At 40.7% G+C, this 21932-nt stretch overlaps 1 protein-coding gene across 1 annotated transcript; it reads left to right on the plus strand.

The window, feature by feature from the left end:
• Positions 1-5820: 5820 nt before the first annotated feature.
• Positions 5821-19676, plus strand: LOC134484496 (uncharacterized). The gene is made up of 3 exons (XM_063280679.1): positions 5821-6051; positions 9359-9492; positions 18185-19676. The coding sequence occupies exons 1-3, from the start codon at positions 5914-5916 to the stop codon at positions 19674-19676; spliced, it is 1764 nt and encodes a 587-aa protein (XP_063136749.1). The 5' UTR covers positions 5821-5913.
• Positions 19677-21932: the final 2256 nt, after the last annotated feature.

Raw genomic sequence — 21932 nt, forward strand, 5'->3', positions numbered from 1 at the left:
AGGCCACCTTTGAATCTGATCATTGGAAGGAATGTTTATCCGGTAGTCCATGCCAGTTCTCAATGACATCATCATTAGGCCCTCCCTGCAAAACCTCTTGTATCCTGGAAAGCCCTAGCGTCTTCCATGATATTACAAGTGTTGTGCTGAAAGCAACTGCCTCTTAAATATTCCTTAAGTACATTTAATGTTTACTATTTGGCCTCTAATGCAGAGAAAATAACCATTTAGTAGTGAGAATAAGGTGGATGAAGAGATCAGATATGGAGAGAAGGAAGCTGGCTTTGTCTCGGTATAAAAAAATGCTAGAAATATGTCTTCTATGGGAAAGTTCAGTGTTCCATGGGTAGGTGTTGACTGAGTTCACTGAAGAGATATCCTTGATTTGAGCCTTCCACATCTGAGAATCAGGAGATGAGAGCCTCTCATCTAGTCTTCCCTGGTTGTTATGGTTCCCGGAAATCAGAGAGTTTATATCATTTATTTCTTTATTCCAAAGCCAGGTGTTGGGAAGGGCCGAATCGTTTTTCTGAGATCTCATCACTTTTATTCATTTTGTCCAGAAGAAAAATGTCCTTAGGAAGAAGGGGAAGTCAAGTACTGTGTCCTTAGCTCAGTGTATACTCCTTCATGCTTTGGATTCCTATTGTGCAGTTTGTGTCTGACACTGATGTCTGGGAGAGAGCAGAGCTTCTAGTTGAGACTTCACCATCTCAGTCTTTCCACTAGTATTACTCTCCTAAGAGTTACCCTTTAGATTTCTGAGTGAATAGGTGTGATTATCTGGCAATTCTCTTTTCTTTTATTTCTTTATTTTTTTTATTTTTATAGCAAATTTTATTGCTTTTTTGAATGTGATATTTCTATATTTACATTTCAAGTATTGTTTCCAATCCCAGTTTCCTGTCAGTTCGGTCCCTAGCCCGTCCTGCTCTCATTATTCTATAATGCCCCTTGATATTCCTTTGAAATGGCAGTCAAACCTAGGGAGAACCAAGGGCTACTGCATCCATTGGTGCCCAAAAACGCCATCTTCTGCTACCGGTGTATTTTTAACCATAGGTCTCTCCATGTACAGTCTTTTAATATTGGTTTATAACCGGGATGTTCTGATTCATTGCCATTGTTGTACTTATGGGGCTAAAAGCCCCTTTAGCTTTTGTAATCCTATCTCAAAGTCTACCAACAAGAGGTCCGTTTTCAGGTTACTGGTATGCCACTAACCTTCACTTCTGTATTTGCCATGCTCTAGCTGTGGTTGTCAGGAATTATATATATCCGGTTCCTGGCAACATGCACTTCTTAGCTTCAACAATCTTTTCTAGTTTTGGTGGCTGATATGTTTATCTATCTATATCTATATCTATATATCTATATCTATATCTGTATCTGTATCTGTATCTGTATCTGTATCTATCTCTCTCTCTCTCTCTCTCTCTCTATATATATATATATATATATATATATATATATATATACATATATATATATATATTTATATGGCTCCTTCAGCTATGAAGTTAGACATGGATTCTGCACAACTAGGTCAAGAATGTAGAATTCACAAATGCCAAATAGACTTCCTACTATTCTTAAGAACCTATTGAAGTTGAGGTTTCCCTGGACCTCAAGCCATTCCTCTCCCTGACCATCCTCCTGTATCTTATGTTTTCCTTGAAGAGTCATTGTAAAACATCCAAAACCAGCAAGTCTAGCCCTGGGAAAACAGGAAGGTAGATATTACAGAACTGAAATCTAATGGAACTGCAGAATCACATTCTATACTCCATGTTGTCCTTTGCTATACTGATGTCTGGTAATTGTGGATAAAATAAGAATTTTTGAGTTTATCATTTGATAGGTACACAATATATACACTATTGTATTCACTCTATAGGTCTGCACCCTTTGTTTCCAAAATCATTGAAAAAATTGAATTCGTATACAGAATTTTTGAGTATATATTCAGGAATATATATAAAGTCCCCTATCAAGGAATGTACAATAAGAAATTATAATACAGTGTTGGGGATTTAGGTCAGTGGTAGAGTGCTAGCCTAGCAAGGTCAAGGCCCTGGGTTCAGTCCCCAGCTCCCAAAAAAAAGTAAATAAAAAATAAAAAGAAAGAAATAAAATGTAATAGAATATTCACTAAATTAAATGTCTGTAGGGAAAATACTGTCCATTGGGCAACAGAGAAAACCAAAGAAATTGAAGTTTATGTCACAGGAATGAAACTGGGAATAAAATTATTATCCAGATGAATCTCCTCCACTCGATGTTCCTAGATCTTTTCTACCAATTGCAAGCCCCTGACTAACTTTCTCCATTCATAGCAGGCAACCACTAATGCAGCACAAATAAGTCTCTAATTTTAGAATGATGTAGTAAGTAAAGATTACTTACTACAGCATCACAGTAGACTATCCTGGAAAGAGCACTGCCAAATCTGCTCAATGTAACTACAGCTTTTTAGCAGATAAGTCATGGCAGTTATCAGTTCCATTATCATTTGTCCCTTCCTGAAAAAATCTCTTGTATCCTGGAGAACCCTAGTTTCTTCTGTGACGTCACAAGTTTTGTCGTTTCTGCCTCTGTCTATTTGATATTCCTTCAGAACCTCTAGAGTTTACTAATTGGCTTATAATTAAACAGCCTTTGGGAAGGAAATCAAAGAGGATGTAGAGATCAGAGATTGGGATAAGGAAGCAGGCCTTCTGTCTTGGCATGAAAAAAAAGGAGGAAATACTTGGTACCTGGGAAATCTACATGAGTCCTGGGTAAGGACTGTGTGGGTTACTGAAGAAATAGCCTTGATCTGAGCCTTCCACATATGCAAGTCTGGAGCTGGGGGCCTCTCAGAATTATCTGGAATTCCCAGCTTGTTATGGTTCCTGGAATCAGAGAGTATATATCACTAATCTCTTTATCCCAACAGCCAAATGTTGGGAAGGGCGCTGTTTTCCAGAGAGATCACCAATTTTATTCTTTTTGCCCAGTAGAAAATATCCTAAGGAAGAAGGGAAAGGCAATTATTGTATCCTCAATTCAGTGTAATCTCCTCCATGCTTTGAACACCTACAAGTGTGGATGTTGTGTCTGTCACTGATATCTGGGAGAGAAAAATGCTTCTAGTTGAGACTTCAAAATCTCAGTCTTTCAACTAGTATTATTCTGACTACCATTCATTGACAGTGACTCTTTATATTTCTGAGTGAATAGGGGTGATTAGCAGGCAGTTCTCTTTTCTATAATTTCTTTCATTTTTAACATATTTTTGCTTCTTTGATTGGATACTTCTATATTTTCTTTAGAAATGTTTTGTCCTTTTCCAGTTTCCTGTCCATAAGATCCCTAAGCAGTCCCCATCCAATTTCTCTAAAACCAACCTTACTGCCCCTTGACATTCCCATAAACTGGAAGATAAACCTAGTGATGAAACCAAAGGTCTTCTCCTTCCTCTGGTGTCCAAAAGGACGTCGTCTGTTACATATTCCTTGGGTCTGTCCATATACATTCTTGAATATTGGTTTACTACCTGAAATCTCTGGTTCCTTGGCATTGTCGTTCTTATGGTGTTGAACACATCTTCAGCTCTTGTAATCCTTTCTCAAAATCTACCAGCAAGAGTTCCATACTCAGTTCACTGGTTTGACAATAGCTTTCATTTCTGTATTGGACCTGCTCTAGCTGTGTCTCTCAGGAAAGATCTATATCCTGTTCCTGGAGCCATGTACTTCTTAGCTTCAACAGTCTTATCGAGTTTTGGGTATATATATATATATATATATATATATATATATATATATATATATATATATATATGTGTGTGTGTGTGTGTGTGTGTGTGTGTGTGTGTGTTTATATATATATACATATATGTGTGTGTGTGTATATATATGTGTGTATATATTATATATACTACAATATAATACATAATATAAAATATAATGTATTATGTAATATATATATATTTTTTTGGCTCATACAGCTATGAGATATGGTGGAATTTTAAAATGGATTATTTGGAACTACCTCAATTATTTATTATCCACAAATGGCAATGCCAAATAGACTTCCCACTGTTCTTATGAAACTAGTAATATTGTGGTGTCTCTGGACCTCAAGGCCTTGCTTTCCCTGCCCAACCTCCTGAATCTTATGTTTTATCTGAAGAAAGAACCATGGTAAACATCCAAAACCCTCAAGTCTGACCCTGGGAACACAGTAAGGTAGATATTAGAGAACTGTCATCTAATGGTACTACAAAACCACATTCTCTCGTCCATGTTCTTCTTTTCTTTACTGATGTCTGGTAATTTTTGGATAAATAAAAAATTGGGTGTTTGCCATTGAAGTAGGTGCAGAGTATTTTCACTCTTATATTCACTCTATGGCTGGGCCTCCTTTATTTGTGAAATCACTGATATGCCACAAACATTCACTTCTGTATTTGACATGCAACAGTTGTGCATCTCAGAAAGACCTATATTGGTTCCTAGCAGCATGCCCTTATTAGGTTCACCAATATTATCTAATTTTGGTGGATGATTTATCCATCTATCTATATCTATATCTATATCAAATCTATACCTATATCTGTATCTGTATCTGTATCTATATCTATATCTATATCTATTTATTTATTTATTTTGGCTCCTACAACTATGTGAGTAGGTGGAATTTTAACATGGATTCTTCGCAAGTAAGTAAAAAATGAGGAATCCACAAATGATAATGCCAAATAGATTCCCCATTGTTCTTAAGAACCTATTGAAGTTGAGGTTTCACGGGACATCAAGCTATTGCTCTCACTGCCCATCCTCCTGAACCTTATGTTTGTCATGAAGAAAGAATCATGTTAAATATCCAAATCCCTCAAGTCTGTGCCTGGAAACAGAGGAAGGTAGATTTAGAGAATTGTTATCTAATGGGAATATAGAATCACATTCTATAGTCCATGTTTTACCTTGCTTTACTGATCTCTGGTAATTTTTGGATTAAAAAAAAAGGATTTGGTAGTTTATCATTTGAAGTATGTACAGAGTATTTACACTGTTCTATTCACTTTTTTCCTTGGCCTCCATTGGTGTCAAAATCACTACAAAAATATTGAATTGGAAAAGAGAATTTTTGAGTACACATTCAGGTATATATATAGTCCACTATCAAGGAATGTACAGTAAGAAAATGAAATACAATATTCACTCAATGACAGGGCTGTAGGGAAAATCCTGGCCTTTGGGAAACACAGAAAACCTAGGAAATTGAACTGAATGTCAAAGGAATGGACTTTGGATTAGAATTTTTGTCCAGAATAATTTCCTCCCTTCCATGATCCTAGATCTTTTCTGCCCATGACAAGCCCCTGACTAAGTTTCTCCATTCAAAGCATGTAAACACTCATGAAGCTAAAGAAGTCTCTAGTTTTAGAGAGATGAATACATAAAGGTTTCCACTGTTTCACAGGAGACACTCCTTGAAGGGGCACCCTCAAATCTGGCCATTAAAGAAAGAAGTTCAGCAGGCAGGCCATGGCACTCCTCAGTGACATCACCACTTGGCCCTCACTGAAAAATCTCTTGTATCCTGGAGAGCACTAGCTTCTTCTGTGATGTAACAAGTGTTGTCATCACAGCAATGGCCTTAGGGTTCTTCCTTCTGTAACTCTAGGTTTACTAATTAGCCTCTCATTCAGTGTAAACAGCCATTTGGGAGGGAGAACAAAAAGGCTGAAGAGATCAGAGATGGGGAGAGATAAACAAGGAAGAAATGTGCTGTCGCGGTAAAGTTCAGAGAGTCCTGGGTAGGGGCTGAGTGGGTTCGCTGAAGAGAAGACTTAGTTTTAGCCTTCCACGTATCGGAATTAGGAGCTGGGAGCCTCTGATAAGAATCTGGACTTCCCTGTTTGTTATGGTACCTGGAAGTCAGAGCGCTTATATCATTCATTTTTTATTCCAAAAGCCAGGTGTTGGGAAGCGTACAGTTGTTTTCATGAGACCTCATGCCTTTATTCTTTTTGTCCAGAAGAAAAAGTTCCTAAGGAAGGAGGTAAAGGCAAATATTGTGTCCTCAGCTCAGAGGAAACTCCCCCATGCTTTGCATTCCTATAGTGCAGTTTGTGTCTGACACTGATATCGTGCTTCTAGTTGAGACTTCATTATCTCAGTCTTTCCATTTCCTGACTCCCATTCCGTGACGGTGACACTTTAGATTTCTGAGTCAATTGGTGACATTACCTTGCAGTTATCCTTTCTTTTATTTCTTAAATTTTTTTTATTTTTTAGCAAATTTTATTGCTTTTTTTTTTAAACGGGATGTTTCTATATTTACATTTCAAATGTTTTTTTTTTCCTTTTCCAGTTTCCTGTCGGTAAGACCCCTAACCTATCCCTGTACCCTACTTGTATAATCTCCCTTACTGCACCTTGACATTCCCTTGAACGGGGAATCAGACCTAGTTTGGACAAAGGGCTTTTCCTTCCATTTATGCCCAACAAGGCTACCCTCTGCTACATATGCAGTTGGCGTCATAGGTCTATCCATGTACAGCCTTCGAATATTGTTTAGTACCAGAAAGCTCTGGTTTGTTGGTACAGTTGTCTTATTGGGTTGAAAGCACCTACATCATTTGTTATCGTTTCACAAAATAAACCAACATGCAGTAAGTTTACAGTTCACTGGTTTGCCACTAGGATTCACTACTGTATTTGACATGATCTAGCTGTGTGTCTCAGGAAAATTCTATATCCGGTTCCCCGCAGCGTGCAATTCTTAGCTTCATCAATCTTATCTAGTTTTGGTGTCTGATATATATATATATATATATATATATATATATATATATATATATATATATATTCACAAACAAACAAACACACACACACACTTTTTGTGGTATCAACAGGTACCTAACATGATATTAGATGGAATTTTAACATAGCTTTTGGGAAACTACGTCAACAATGTAGAATCCACCAATGACAATGCCAAAAAGACTTTCTCCTGTTCTTTTGAACTTTCTCCATTCAGAGCATGTAACCAATAATGAACAAAGAGAAATCTTTAGCTTTAAAAAGATGTAGTATGTACAGGTTTCCACTGTGTCACATTAGACATTCCAGGAAAGGGCACCCTAAAATCTGGCCAATTTAAGGAAAGCTGTTTAGCTGGTAGACCATGGAGTTCTCAGTGACACCATCATTAGGCTCTCCCTGAAAAGTCTTTTCTATCCTGGAGAGTCCTAATTTCTTCTGTGATGATACAATTTTTTGCATGACATCAACTCTCATGTATATTCCTTCAATAACTCTAGGGTTTAGTATTTGACTAATAATTCAGGATAAACAACAATTTGGGAGGAATAACAGGGAGGATGAAGAGATTAAAGATGGAGAGTTGGAAGGTGGCCTTCTGTCTTGGTATAAAAAAAATTCTTCATCCATGGGAAATCTCAGTGAGTTCTGGGTATTAGTTGCGTCTGTTCTGAAGAGATAGCCTCGATCTGAGCCTTCAACATATGCAAATCTGAAGCTGGGACTCTCTCAGAATTATCTGGACTTCCCACCTTGTTAGGGTTCCAGGAATCAGAGAGTTTATATCACTAATCTCTTTATTCCGAAAGCCAAATGTTGGGAATGGCGCTTTTTTTCCGGAGAGATCACCAATTTTATTATTTTTGCCCAGTAGAAAATATCCTAAGGAAGAAGGGAAAGGCAACTATTATATCCTCAGTTCACTGTAATCTCCTCTATGCTTTGAATATCTACAAGTGTGAATATTGTGTCTGTCACTGATATCTGGGAGAGAAAAATGCTTCTAGTTGAGACTTCAAAATCTCAGTCTTTCAACAAGTATTACTCTGATTACCATTCATTGACAGTGACTCTTTATATTTCTGAGTGAATATGGGTGATTAGCAGGCAGTTCTCTTTTCTATAATTTCTTTCATTTTTAACATATTTTTGCTTCTTTGATTGGATACTTCTATATTTTCTTTAGAAATGTTTTGTCCTTTTCCAGTTTCCTGTCCATAAGATCCCTAAGCAGTCCCCATCCAATTTCTCTAAAACCACTCTTACTGCCCCTTGACATTCCCATAAACTGAGAGTTAAACCTAGTGATGAAACCAAATGTCTTCTCCTTCCTCTAGTGTCCAAAAGGACGTCATCTGTTACATATTCCTTAGGTCTGTCCATATACATTCTTTGAATATTGGTTTACTACCTGAAATCTGTTTCCTTGGCATTGTTGTTCTTATGGTGTTGAACACCTCTTCAGCTCTTTTAATCCTTTCTCAAAATCTACCAGCAAGATGTCGGTACTCAGTTCACTGGTTTGACAATACCTTTCGTTTCTGTATTCGACCTGTTCCAACTGTGTCTCTCAGGAAAGATCTATATCCTGTTCCTGGATCCATGTACTTCTTAGCTTCAACAGTCTTATCTAGTTTTGGTGATATATATATATATATATATATATATATATATATATATATATATATCAATGTGTGTGTGTTTATGTATATATACATATATATATGTGTGTGTATATATATTACACATACTACAATATAATACATAATATAAAATATAATATATGTAATATATATGTGTGTGTATATATATTTTATATACTACAATATAATACATAATATAAAATATAATGTAATATGTAAAATATATATATATATATATATATATATATTTTGGCTCATACAGCCATGAGATAAGGTGGAATTTTAAAATGGATTCTTTGGAACTACCTCAATTATTTATTATCCACAAATGACAATGCCAAATAGACTTCCTACTGTTCTTATGAAACTAGTAATATTGTGCTGTCCCTGGACCTCAAGCCATGCTCTCCCTGCCCAAACTCCTGAATCTTATGTTTTATGTGAAGAAAGAACCATGGTAAAACATCCAAAACACTCAAGTCTGACCCTGGGAACACAGTAAGGTAGATATTAGAAAACTGACATCTAATGGTACTACAGAACCACATTCTCTTGTTCATGTTCTCCTTTGCTGTACTGATCTGGTCATTTTTGGATAAATAAAAAATTGGGTGTTTTGTGGAGGGCCGTCCTCACATTCTCCATTGTAAGATGGCGCCGATATCCGGCAGGATGCACCTAATAAAAGGGCAATAAGCAAGCACCTGGTAAATTCCTCAATCAAGGGGACACGTATGCTGTAGTATGTCACGTGGCACATCTGGCAGCAACCAGCCAGAGAGTGACACGTCCTAGGCGAGGATAGTTTCCTATATAAGGGATGGTCTTTCCCTCACTCGGGGTCTCCGTATTGTAAGCTTGTGCTCTCACTCTCAAGATGCATTAATGCTCTTTCTGCAGAAGGATCCTTTGTGTACTGCGTCATTCTTGCTGGTGAGATGTAGCATGGGACATTTTGTGCCAGAAACCCGGGAAAAAGACCTCATCAGCACCTCCAGAGACCCCTTGGTGACAAGGAGGATTCAGAACTGCAGGTAAAAAAAATACGTTCAGAGAGGCATGCCTTTCTTGGATTTTGGTCTGGGGTTGTCGCCGCCTTGGGAAGGATTTGTTGAGGCTATGGTATTTGTTCTTGGAGCCACCCTACTCTTTCTTATTATTATGTACTGTTTTCACCGTTTCCGGTGCTAAAAGGACAGCAGCTGGAGGCGCGTCTCAGTCTCTCGTAAATAAGTGAGCTTCGCACAGGTCCCCTTTACTGTTGGGGAGCAGGGCGATAGCACCGCCCGGGAAGTGCGCGTAAGACTCCCGTATATAAGAGAGTGGCGTGTCTGTTTCTACTCACGCCTTGTCAGATGGACGTAGATAAGCCGCTGGCCGTTATTGGTCACTCATGGGATCCTCACAGCCTGTGATCATGGCTCTGGAAACGGTTCTAAAGCAGAGGGACATTAAAATTGGAGGAAGAACACTTAAAAACTTTGTGAAAGAAGTGGACAGGGTGGCTCCGTGGTTTGCCTGCTCAGGCTCGTTTACAATTGCCTCATGGGACAAACTTGGAAGTGACCTAGACAGAAAATTGGTGGAGAAAGATCTGCGTCTAGGAACTAAAGCCATATGGTAACTAGTCAAAAATTGCTTAGCAGATGAAGTGTGCAAGGCAGCAGTTGTAGGAGGGCAGACCACACTCGAGGTATTGCGAGACAGTATGTCAGAAACTGAACGTAGTGAGAGATTAGGCGCGCGCAAGAAAAAGGACGTCCTGAGAAAGAAAAAGAGCCCTCCCATTAAGTCCGCGGATAAGGGGGTGTTAAAGCTTTCAGATGCCAGCAATTCCCACTCTACATAGCAACTGGGAGGGGGAGCCAGCATATACCCTGTGAAAGAGCTAGAAGCGCTGAACCTCGACAGTTCTGATAGCTCTGAGAATGGAATCTTAGATTCAGAGGAGGAGGTGGAGTAAGATGAGGAAGCAGCTAGATATGAGGAAGAGAAATATCACTCCGAGGAACAAAAGAAAGGTAATAAAAAGCTTCTGCCGTGGCAGCCGCCAATCGCACCCCCTCCGTATGAGGCGCGCTCTTGCACATTCTCTTTAGTCCCCGATAGGGTGAGAAGGAAGCTGCGGATGACGTTCCCGGTCTTTGAAACGCAGGAGGGTGAGCGGGTTCATGCCCCAGTCGAATACAATCAGATAAAAGAGCTGGCGGTGTCTGTCAGAAAGTACGGAGTTACAGCCAATTTCCCCCTAACCATTCTTGAAAGGCTGGCTCCAAATTATTTGACACCTGCCAATTGGCAGATGATTGCAAAAGCGACCATTGTGAACATGGGCCAATATATGGAATGGAAGGCCCTTTGGTATGAGGCGACTCAAACACAGGCCAGAGCTAATGCCACAGCCTTAACGCCTGAGCAGCGAGAATGGAAGTTTGAACTCTTGACAGGACAGGGTCGCTTCGCAGCGGACCAAGCTAATTACCATTGGGGCGCTTATGTTCAAGTCTCCATCTTGGCCATTAAGGCCTGGAAGGCACTCACCAAGAAAGGAGGGGCCGATAATCAACTTACTCGTATCATCCAGGGACCTCAGGAACCATTCTCAGACTTCGTAGCCAGAATGACAGAGACTGCAGGATGAATATTTGGTGATGCGGAGCAAGCAGCACCGCTCATAGAACAGGTCGTTTATGAGCAAGCCACCCAGGAATGCCGGGCAGCTATAGCACCCAGAAAAAACAAAGGATTACAGGACTGGCTCAGAGTCTGCAGAGAACTCGGGGGGCCTCTTACTAACGCAGGCTAGGTGGCCGCCATTCTCCAGTCCCGGCAACGCCCCCTTAAAGGGACAGATACAAGATCATGTTTTCAATGTGGAAAAATGGGCCATTTAAAAAGAGATTGTAGGATAACCAAGGGAGACAGGAGGCCTGCAACTATCTATACCCGATGTGGCAAGGGCTACCATAGGCCTGACCAGTGCCGCTCAGTGAGGGATATTAAGGGAAAACTACTCCCTCCTTTCGAAGCTCAGACTAATGAGATGTCAAAAAACGGATCGTTGGGCCCCCGGTCCCACGGCCCTCAAAGATATGGGAACCGCTTTCAGAAAGCCATGACCCTGACAGAGGAGACTCCCCAAGAGGTGACACAAATTTGGACCTGTGTGCCGCCTCCAACTTCTTTCTAATGCCCCAGATGGGCATTCAGCTAATTCCTGCTCAGACTGTGGGGCCTTTGCCCCCAGGAACCATTGGCCTTGTCCTTCGAGAGAATCTCTCGCCCTACAAGGACTGATAGTTCATCCAGTCCTTGTTGAAGCTCAGCACTCTCTTGATATACAGATTCTTTGTTCAAGTCCTGATGGGGTTTTTTCCATAAGTGAAGGAGATAGAATAGCACAGTTATTACTCCTTCCGTGCTCCCAAACCACAATACAGGATACCAAGGGGCGCATGGGGTCTACTGGTAATGATTTGGCATATTTGGTGGTTCATCTTAACAACCGCCCAAAATTGAGCTTAGAAATTAATGGAAAGAAATTTGAAGGCATTCTGGATACTGGGGCTAATAAAAGTATAATTTCCTCAAAATGGTGGACTCAATCATGGCCTACCATAAGATCTTCTCACTCGCTACAATGCTTAGGCTACCAGTCGTGTCCTAAAACCAGCTCTGCCACTCTAACTTGGACGACTGTCTATGGCCGACAGGGACAATTTATTCCCTATGTACTTCCCCTACCTGTTGATCTTTGGGGGAGAGATGATATGCAGACCATGGGACTAACCTTATCTAACGAATACCCCCCACAAGTGGCCCACATGATGTCAAATATTTGCTATAAGGAAGGGAAAAGCCTAGGGCGATTAGAACAGGGCTGTCTCACGCCCATTGAACCAGTCGCAAACCCCCATAAACAAGGCCTGGGTTTTTCCTAGGTACCATTGAGGGTTCTATGCCCATACCCTGGCTTACAGATGACGCTATATGGGTTCCTCAATGGCATCTATCCTCTGAAAAATTAGAAGCTGCCAATAAATTGGTTAATGAACATTTGCAGCTTGGTCATTTAGAACCGTTCATTTCACCATGGAATACTCCTATTTTTATGATAAAGAAAAAATCAGGAAAATGGAGACTTCTCCATGATTTGAGAGCCATTAATGCACAGATGCGTTTATTTGGCTCAATCCAACGAGGCCTACCCTTACTCTCCGCCTTACCTAAGCAATGAAAGATAATAATAATAGACATTAAGGATTGTTTCTTTTCCATGCCCTTGTGTCCACAGGACAGACAGAGGTTTCCATTTACTAAACCAGCTACTAATCATCTTGAACCTGATAAGAGATTTCTTTTTTTTTTCCCAAGGGAAAATATTTTAGTATATTTTTTCAGAACTTTTGCTCTTCAAACATATTTCTTCTTTAAGATGAGACAATATGTTTACTCATATTATGAAAATTGTCCTAACATATCTCTGTTTTCTTATTTTTTACTTTTTTTTGCGAGCACACAACCTATATTTTAGTTTTTTTCTGTATATATATATTTATATTTATATAGAAAGACCAATAATAGCAGTGTGTTATGCATCAACAGCAGCAACAGCTTTTCAAGGTTCTGCAGTCATCTGAACAAAACTGTAGAGACATCCAGCACACTCCATTAAAAAAAAAGTAAAAAAACAAAACCCGAGAAAACGGCACAGTTCTGTTACTCTTGTGGTACCTGGCACCATTTTTTTTAAATTAGCTTCTCAATCATCATCTGGAAAGAAAACATTCTGAGCAACATCATTAAAAACAGCTCTGATAAAGCACGGTCACTACTATGTATCATAAAGCAGGTACAAGCTATTTTACATCCACAGAGGTACGATACAGTACTGTCCTACATCTATAATACTAGAGGATACAATTTAAAAGGCATTATTTGAGACTTGATTCTACTTTTCCAGCAGAGGGCCCAAAGGATGGTGTGACACAGATTGTAAAGAAACATACTCTAGACAGGATTTCCTTTCACTAGTGGCACAGTTCTAAGGATTCATTCTCTCCATGAATGTCAGCTAAAACCGTTATTAAAAAAATGAAATATCCCTAGAACAAAACCGTATAACCACCGGATTCACATGAAGATGACCTAGTGGAGACAAGCTGGACCTCACCTTACCAACAAGCTATCAAATCTGTTATGTTTAAACAGTGAGACCTCCAAGGAAGGAGATGCCAAGTAGTGCTTCAAAGCTTTGGTCCACAATCAAACACAGCATCCTTTTCAACAGAAGCAGAAGCTCATCTGAATATGCTCAAGGATGCTGACATCAACATTTAATCATCTCCTCACTCAACCAGGAAGAAGGAAAGATCAGTTACTACTGTACTTTATTGTGTTCAACCAAATCACCATGTTACAAAAATAGCAAGCTGCCATAATAAAAAATAAGGCTCCTCTATCCAGCACCAGATAGCATCATTTTACTTTCAAGCCTAGAAATTGCACACTTGTATATAAACAAACCGAAGATGAGGATTGAGAGTTCATCTTGGTGGATTTTTCCTTTGATGAATATGAAGTGTCCTTCCTTATCTTTTTTGAAGACTTTTAATTGAAAATTGATTTTATTTGATATTAGAATGGCTACTCCAGCTTTCTTCTTCTGACCATTTGCTTGGAAAGTTGTTTTCCAGCCTTTCACTCTGAGGTAGTGCTGTCTTTGTCTCTGAGGTGTGTTTCCTGTAGGCAGCAGAATGCAGGGTCCTCATTGCGTATCCAGTTTGTTAATCTATGTCTTTTTATTGGGGAGTTGAGGCCATTGATGTTGAGAGATATTAAGGAATAGTAATTATTGCTTCCCGTTATATTCATATTTGGATGTGAGGTTATGTTTGTGTGCTTTCATTCTCTTTGTTTTGTTGCCAAGATGATTAGTTTCTTGCTTCTTCTAGGGTATATCTTGCCTCCTTATGTTGGGCTTTACCCTTTATTATCCTTTGTAGTGCTGGACTTGTAGAAATATATTGTGTAAATTTGGTTTTGTCATGGAATATCTTGGTTTCTCCATCTATGTTAATTGAGAGTTTTGCAGGATACAGTAACCTGGGCTGGCATTTGTGTTCTCTTAGGGTCTGTATGACATCTGTCCAGGATCTTCTGGCCTTCATAGTTTCTGGCGAAAAGTCTGGTGTGATTCTGATAGGTCTGCCTTTATATGTTACTTGACCTTTTTCCCTTACTGCTTTTAATATTCTTTCTTTATTTTGTGTGTTTGGTGTTTTGACAATTATGTGACGGGAGGTGTTTCTTTTCTGGTCCAATCTATTTGGAGTTCTGTAGGCTTCTTGTATGCCTATGGGTATCTCTTTTTTTAGGTTAGGGAAGTTTTCTTCTATGATTTTGTTGAAGATATTTACTGGTCCTTTGAGCTGGGAGTCTTCACTGTCTTCTATACCTATTATCCTTAGGTTTGATCTTCTCATTGAGTCCTGGATTTCCTGTATGTTTTGGACCAGTAGCTTTTTCTGCTTTACATTATCTTTGACAGTTGAGTCAATGATTTCTATGGAATCTTCTGCTCCCAAGATTCTCTCTTCCATCTCTTGTATTCTGTTGGTGAAGCTTGTATCTACAGCTCCTTGTCTTTTCTTTTGATTTTCTATGTCCAGGGTTGTTTCCATGTCTTCTTTCTTGATTGCTTCTATTTCCATTTTTAATTCCTTCAACTGTTTGATTGTCTTTTCCTGGAATTCTTTCAGGGATTTTTGCGATTCCTCTCTGTAGGCTTCTACTTGTTCTCTAAGGGAGTTCTTTATGTCTTTCTTGAAGTCCTCCAGCATCATGATCAAATATGATTTTGAAACTAGATCTTGCTTTTCTGGTGTGTTTGGATATTCCGTGTTTGCTTTGGTGGGAGAATTGGGCTCCGATGATGCCATGTAGTCTTGGTTTCTGTTGCTTGGGTTCCTGCGCTTCCCTCTCGCCATCAGATTATCTCTAGTGTTACTTTGTTCTGCTATTTTTGACAGTGGCTAGACTGTCCTATAACCTGTGTGTCAGGAGTGCTGTAGACCTGTTTTCCTGTTTTCTTTCAGCCAGTTATGGGGACAGAGTGTTCTGCTTTCGGGCGTGTAGTTTTTCCTCTCTACAGGTCTTCAGCTGTTCCTGTGGGCCTGTGTCTTGAGTTCACCAGGCAGGTTTCTTGCAGGGGAAAAGGTGGTCCTACCTGCAGTTCCAAGGCTCAAGTTTGCTCGTGGGGTACTGCCTAAGTCCTGTCTGCTGTGGCAGCAACCGGGAAGATCTGCGCCGCTCTTTCCAGGAGCCTCCGTGCACCAGGGTTCTAGATGGCGTTTGGTGTTTTACTCTGGCGTCTGGATGTGCACAGAGTGCAGTCTCTTCTGGTTTCCCAGGCGTGTCCGCATCTCTGAAGGTTCAGCTCTCCCTCCCACGGGATTTGGGTGCAGAGAACTGTTTATCCAGTCTGTTTCCTTCAGGTTCCGGCGGTGTCTCAGGCGCAGGGGTCATGCCGCTCCCAGGCCCTCCCCTACGGGAACCCAGAGGCCTTATACAGTTGCCTCTTGGGCCAGGGATGTGGGCAGGGGTGGGCAGTGTTGGTGGTCTCCTCCGCTCTGCAGCCTCAGGAGTGCCCCCTGATAAGAGATTTCAGTGGAAGGTCCTACCTCAAGGCATGGCCAATAGCCCCACTTTTTGTCAGCTATATGTGCAACGAGCCCTTGAACCTATAAGGAAGCAATTTCTATCTTTGCTTCTGGCTCATTACATGGATGACATTTTAATATGTGATAAAGATTTAACAACCTTACAGACCTCATATCCCATCTTAATCAAAATATTGGGATGATGGGGACTACAAGTCGCTGTAGAAAAGGTTCAAATTGCAGAAATTGGCTCATTTCTGGGATCGGTCATTTATCCAGAAAAAATAGTTCCCAGAAATTAGAGATTCGCAGGGATTATTTGCATACCTTAAATGATTTCCAAAAGTTATTGGGAGATATAAATTGGCTGAGACCATTTTTAAAGATTTCCTCCACTGAGTTTAAGCCCTTATTTGATATTTTGGAAGGGGACTCTCATATCTCCTCTCCGAGAGCATTGACCCCAGCCGCAAACCAGGCCTTACAAGTTGTAGAAAAGGCCTTACAGGATGCTCAATTGCAGCGCATTGAGGAAACCAAACCTTTTGATTTGTGCGTTTTCAAAACTATGCAATTACCAACAGCTGTCTTGTGGCAGAATCGGCCTTTATTATGGATCCATCCCAATGCATCTCCTGCTAAGATTATTGACTGGTATCCCAATCCGGTCGCTCAGCTTGCACTCCGCGGGTTGAAGGCAGCTATTACTCATTTTGGGAAAGAACCCAAAACTTTGATAGTACCATATACAGCTATTCAGGTTCAAACATTAGCTGCTACCTCAAATCCTTGGGCAGTGTTAGTTACTTTCTTTGCTGGACAGATAGATAATCATTATCCTAAACACCCCCTATTATGTTTTGCTAGATCACAACCTGTTGTTTTCCCTCGTGTCACATCCCATAGACCGTTAAAAGAAGGGATAACAGTGTATACGGATGGGTCAAAAACAGGAGTGGGAGCATATGTGGTAAATTCCCAAGTGTTCTCACGACAATATTTTGAAACCTCACCCCAAGTGGTAGAATGCCTAGTGGTCATGGAGGTCCTTCAAAGAGTTCAGATGCCTCTAAATATTGTTTCAGATTCCTCCTATGTGGTCAATGCTGTTAATATCCTTGAAACCGCCGGCATAATTAAGACAACTAGAAAGGTAGCAGAGATTTTCCATAAAATCCAAATTATTTTAATAAATAGGAGATTCCCTGTATATATTACTCATATACGGGCCCATTCTGGACTCCCTGGTCCAATGAGTTCAGGGAATGATTTGGCTGACAAAGCCACAAAAATGATAGCTGTGGCCCTGGCCTCTCCTCTAGAGGCCGCTAAAACTTTTCATGGCAATTTCCATGTTACCTCGGAAAGTTTACGCCGCTGCTTCTCTATAACTAGAAAAGAGGCACGTGATATAGACACACAATGCCAACAGTGCTGCCAGTTCCTCCCAGTTCCTCACATCGGGGACAACTTGAGAGGAATACAGCCATTGCAAATCTGGCAAATGGATGTTACTCATAATTCTACTTTTGGAAAATTACAGTATGTGCATGTATCTATAGATACATGTTCTGGCATTCTACATGCCACCCCACTTACAGGAGAAAAAACAACACATGTCATTCAGCACTGCCTTGAAGCATGGAGTGCTTGGGGAAAGCCAAGATGTGTAAAAACTGACAATGGCCGCGCCTACACATCTCAAAAATTCCGTCAGTTTTATGCTCAGATGCAAGTTACCCATCTGAGGGGCCTGCCCGACAACCCTCAAGGACAGGGAATCATAGAGCGCACTCATCGGATGCTCAAATCATATTTAATAAAACAAAGAGGGGGAATTATGATAGAACTCCCCCCAACACCCCGAGTGGCCACTGCTTTGGCCCTTTTTACCTTAAATTTTTTAAATCTTGATGAAGCTGGGCAAACAGCGGCTGAGCGACATTGCTCAGAGCCCAAAAAAACAAAAGAATTAGTTAAATGGAAGGATGTATTGACAAACGAATGGAAGGGCCCGGATCCTGTTTTGATAAGATCCAGGGGAGCTGTTTGTGTTTTTCCACAGGATAATGAAAATCCAGTTTGAGTTCCGGGACGACTTACTTGGAATATCAAGACAGAGGACCAAGAAGATGACAACTCTGGTGATCCTCATGCTGATCCAGGGAGTGCCAATAAAAGTGCAGAGCGAACTATGGTGGGGAATTATGTCAACCTTCCCCCTCCCGAGTCCGGTGATGTATAATGCCCCAGTGTTTCCACGTTTCTTTACTACCAACAAAGAATTGGGACTAGCCTATTTACCACTAGATTACCAAATAGAGCAAGTAAAAGAAAATAGGACTATTCCCCTTAAGGGGAGCCTTTGTTTTGGCATATTCAACAAAATATCTTCTGATCTTCCTTGCATTATATTGAGTAATCAATCTTCTGCTTGGTTAAGGGAGGCCACATGGGGAACTGGTGAGGAAGACATTGTGGCTAACGCCACAGTTCTCTATGGTTGTTGGCCTTACATTAAATCCTCCACCTGCCCTCTCCGTCAACCAAAGTTGGCACCCTTTTGTAGAGGGACCCAGGATGAAAAACTTACTTTGCCGTGGACTGGTTGCCAGTCCCGGGACTCTGCCTGCGCAGTCCAGAATTTTTTCTCTTTCTCCCCTGATTTGGGAGGCGGAGTGACCTTCACCACCATTGATCCTAGACGGTCCAATAATAATCCCTTTGATCAATGGATGCTTTGTGGCGTTAATGGTAGCTGCACTGATCTTACGCCCATGGCGATGCTACTTGGAGGAAAGGGCGAAAAGGGACAGTTATCATTTTCCTGGATGGAGAATATCCACCCTTCAGCCTCTGTCTGGACAGCTACTCGTATTAAATATAAACCTTACTGGAGCACGGGGTTTAACCCTGCTCCGGTTTGTGTCTGGCTGCCATTTGTGTGGATTATAAGTAATGCCACTAAAGTTTCTAAATTGAATTGTACAGACGGTTCATGTTTTTATGCCCTGTGTTGGGATTCTAGCCAGTATCCCATAGCGGTAGTTACCCGTATGCCTCGCTTTATCCCGGTTCCTGTTGAGACTCCGGGGACCCTGACCTTATTTAGAGGAAAGAGAGATTTTGGCATTTCTGCGATCATTGTTGGCATTATTGCTACAACGGCAGTTGCTGTCTCAGTTACTGCTTCGGCATTGGCCTTGTCAAACACAGTACAGACAACCCAAACTATCAATGACTTATCGGCTACCGTCTCTGTGGCTCTGGACAGACAGTCCTCGGCTAGTACTCAGATACAAGGAAGCCTCATGCTTGTTAACCAACGTATAGATCTGGTCCAAGAGCAACTAGATATCCTATGGCAACTGGCCCAGCTTGGCTGTGAACAAAAGCTCCCCGGCCTTTGTGTCACGTCTATACAGTATGAACAATTTACCAAAGCTGCCAATTTGTCTAAAACCCTTTCACAGCATTTGTTACAAAATTGGACCTCGGATTTTAAGCAGACGCTCAGGGAATTGAGAGCTGCCATCATTCAAGTAAACTCTACCTGACTGGATATGTCTTTGACAGAAGGATTGTCATCCTGGATCACCTCAGCAGTCTCTTATTTTAAGGAATGGGTGGTGGTGGGACTTTATGGAGCAGTCCTCTGCTGCGGATTAGTGTTACTCCTCTGGTTGCTTTGCAAATTAAGATTTCAAACAAAGAGCGACAAAATTGTGATCGCCCAGGCACTTATAGCTCTTGAACAAGGAGTGTCAGCTGATATTTGGTTAACCATGCTTAAGCAATAGGTCGCCGGCTGGACAGCTCTTGCACTCCTAGAACCTCGGTTCATTGCACAGGATTAGAGTGTCCAGCTTGAGCAGCCCATGAGGGATGATGAGCTTAGCATCGCGCAGGGAAGCTCTACCAAACACGCTCCCTGGAAGGCATGTCATATTACATGAGGGTATCTGCCCCAGTTTTCCCTCCCTCGAAAAAATGGCAGTGTGATGGGTCGGGAGTGCCCTGGGTCTCAACAACAGCTTAAGGGTATCTCTCTTGTACAGGTTCGCCAACTTTGTGCGAGGATATGACCTCTGCCTTCACCCTCCTATTTATGGGTGTCCTATTTGCTTAAAAACAGATAAAGGGGAGATGTGGAGGGCCGTCCTCACATTCTCCTTGTAAGATGGCGCCGATATTCGGCAGGATGCAACTAATAAAAGGGCAATACGCAAGCGCCTCGTAAATTCCTCAATCAGGGGGACACGTATGCTGTGGTACGTCATCTGGCACATCTGGCAGCAACGAGCCAGAGAATGACACGTCCTAGGCGAGGATAGTTTCTTATATAAGGGATGGTCTTTCCCTCACTCGGGGTCTCCGTATTGTAAGCATGTGCTCTCGCGCTCAAGATGCATTAAAGCTCTTTCTGCAGAAGGATCCTTTGTGTCCTGCGTCATTCTTGCTGAGACGTAGCGTGGGACAGTGTTTACCATTTGAAGTAGGTACAGAGTATTTTCACTCTTATATTCACTCTATGGCTGGGCCTCCTTTTTTTCTGAAATCACTGCTATGCCACAAGCATTCACTTCTGTATTTGACATGCTACAGCTGTGCATCTCAGAAAGACCTATATTGGTTCCTAGAAGCATGCCCTTACTAGATTGACCAATATTATCTAATTTTGGTGGCTGATATATCCTTCTATCTATATCTATATCTATATCTACATCTACATCTACATCTACATCTACATCTACATCTACATCTATATCTATATCTATATCTACATCTACATCTACATCTACATCTACATCTATATCTATATGTATCTATATCATCTATATCTATATCTATAACTTTATCTGTATCTGTATCTATATCTATATCTATTTATTTATTTATTTTGGCTCCTACAACTATGTGAGTAGGTGGAATTTTAACATGGATTCTTCGCAAGTAAGTAAAAAATGAGGAATCCACAAATGATAATGCCAAATAGATTCCCCATTGTTCCTAAGAACCTATTGAAATTGAGGTTTCACGGGACATCAAGCTATTCCTCTCACTGCCCATCCTCCTGAACCTTATATTTGTCCTAAAGAAATAATCATTGTAAATATCCAAATCCCTCAAGTCTGTGCCTGGAAACACAGGAAGGTAGATATTAGAGAATTGTTATCTAATGGGAATACAAAACCACATTCTATAGTCCATGTTTTACTTTGCTTTACTGATCTCTGGTAATTTTTGGATTAAAAAAAAAGGATTTGGTAGTTTATCATTAGAAGAAGGTACAGAGTATTTACACTGTTTTATTCACTTTTTACCTTGGCCTCCATTGGTGTCAAAATCATTACAAAAATATTGAAATTGAAAAGAGAATATTTGAGTACACATTCAGGTATATATATAGTCCACTATCAAGGAATGTACAGTAAGAAAATGAAATACAATATTCACTCAATAACAGGGCTGTAGGGAAAATCCTGGCCTTTGGGAAACACAGAAAATGTAGGAAATTGAACTGAATGTCAAAGGAATGGACTTTGGATTAGAATTTTTGTCCAGAATAATTTCCTCCCTTCCATGATCCTAGGTCTTTTCTACCCATGACAAGTCCCTGACTAAGTTTCTCCATTCAAAGCATGTAAACACTCATGAAGCTAAAGAAGTCTCTAGTTTTAGAGAGATGAATACATAAAGGTTTCCACTGTTTCACAGGAGACACTCCTTGAAGGGGCACCCTCAAATTTGGCCATTAAAGTAAGAAGTTCAGCAGGCAGGCCATGGCAGTCCTCAGTGACATCACCTTTTGG

Source organism: Rattus norvegicus, chromosome Y (genome assembly GCF_036323735.1).
Source record: "Rattus norvegicus strain BN/NHsdMcwi chromosome Y, GRCr8, whole genome shotgun sequence".
NCBI lineage: Eukaryota > Metazoa > Chordata > Mammalia > Rodentia > Muridae > Rattus > Rattus norvegicus.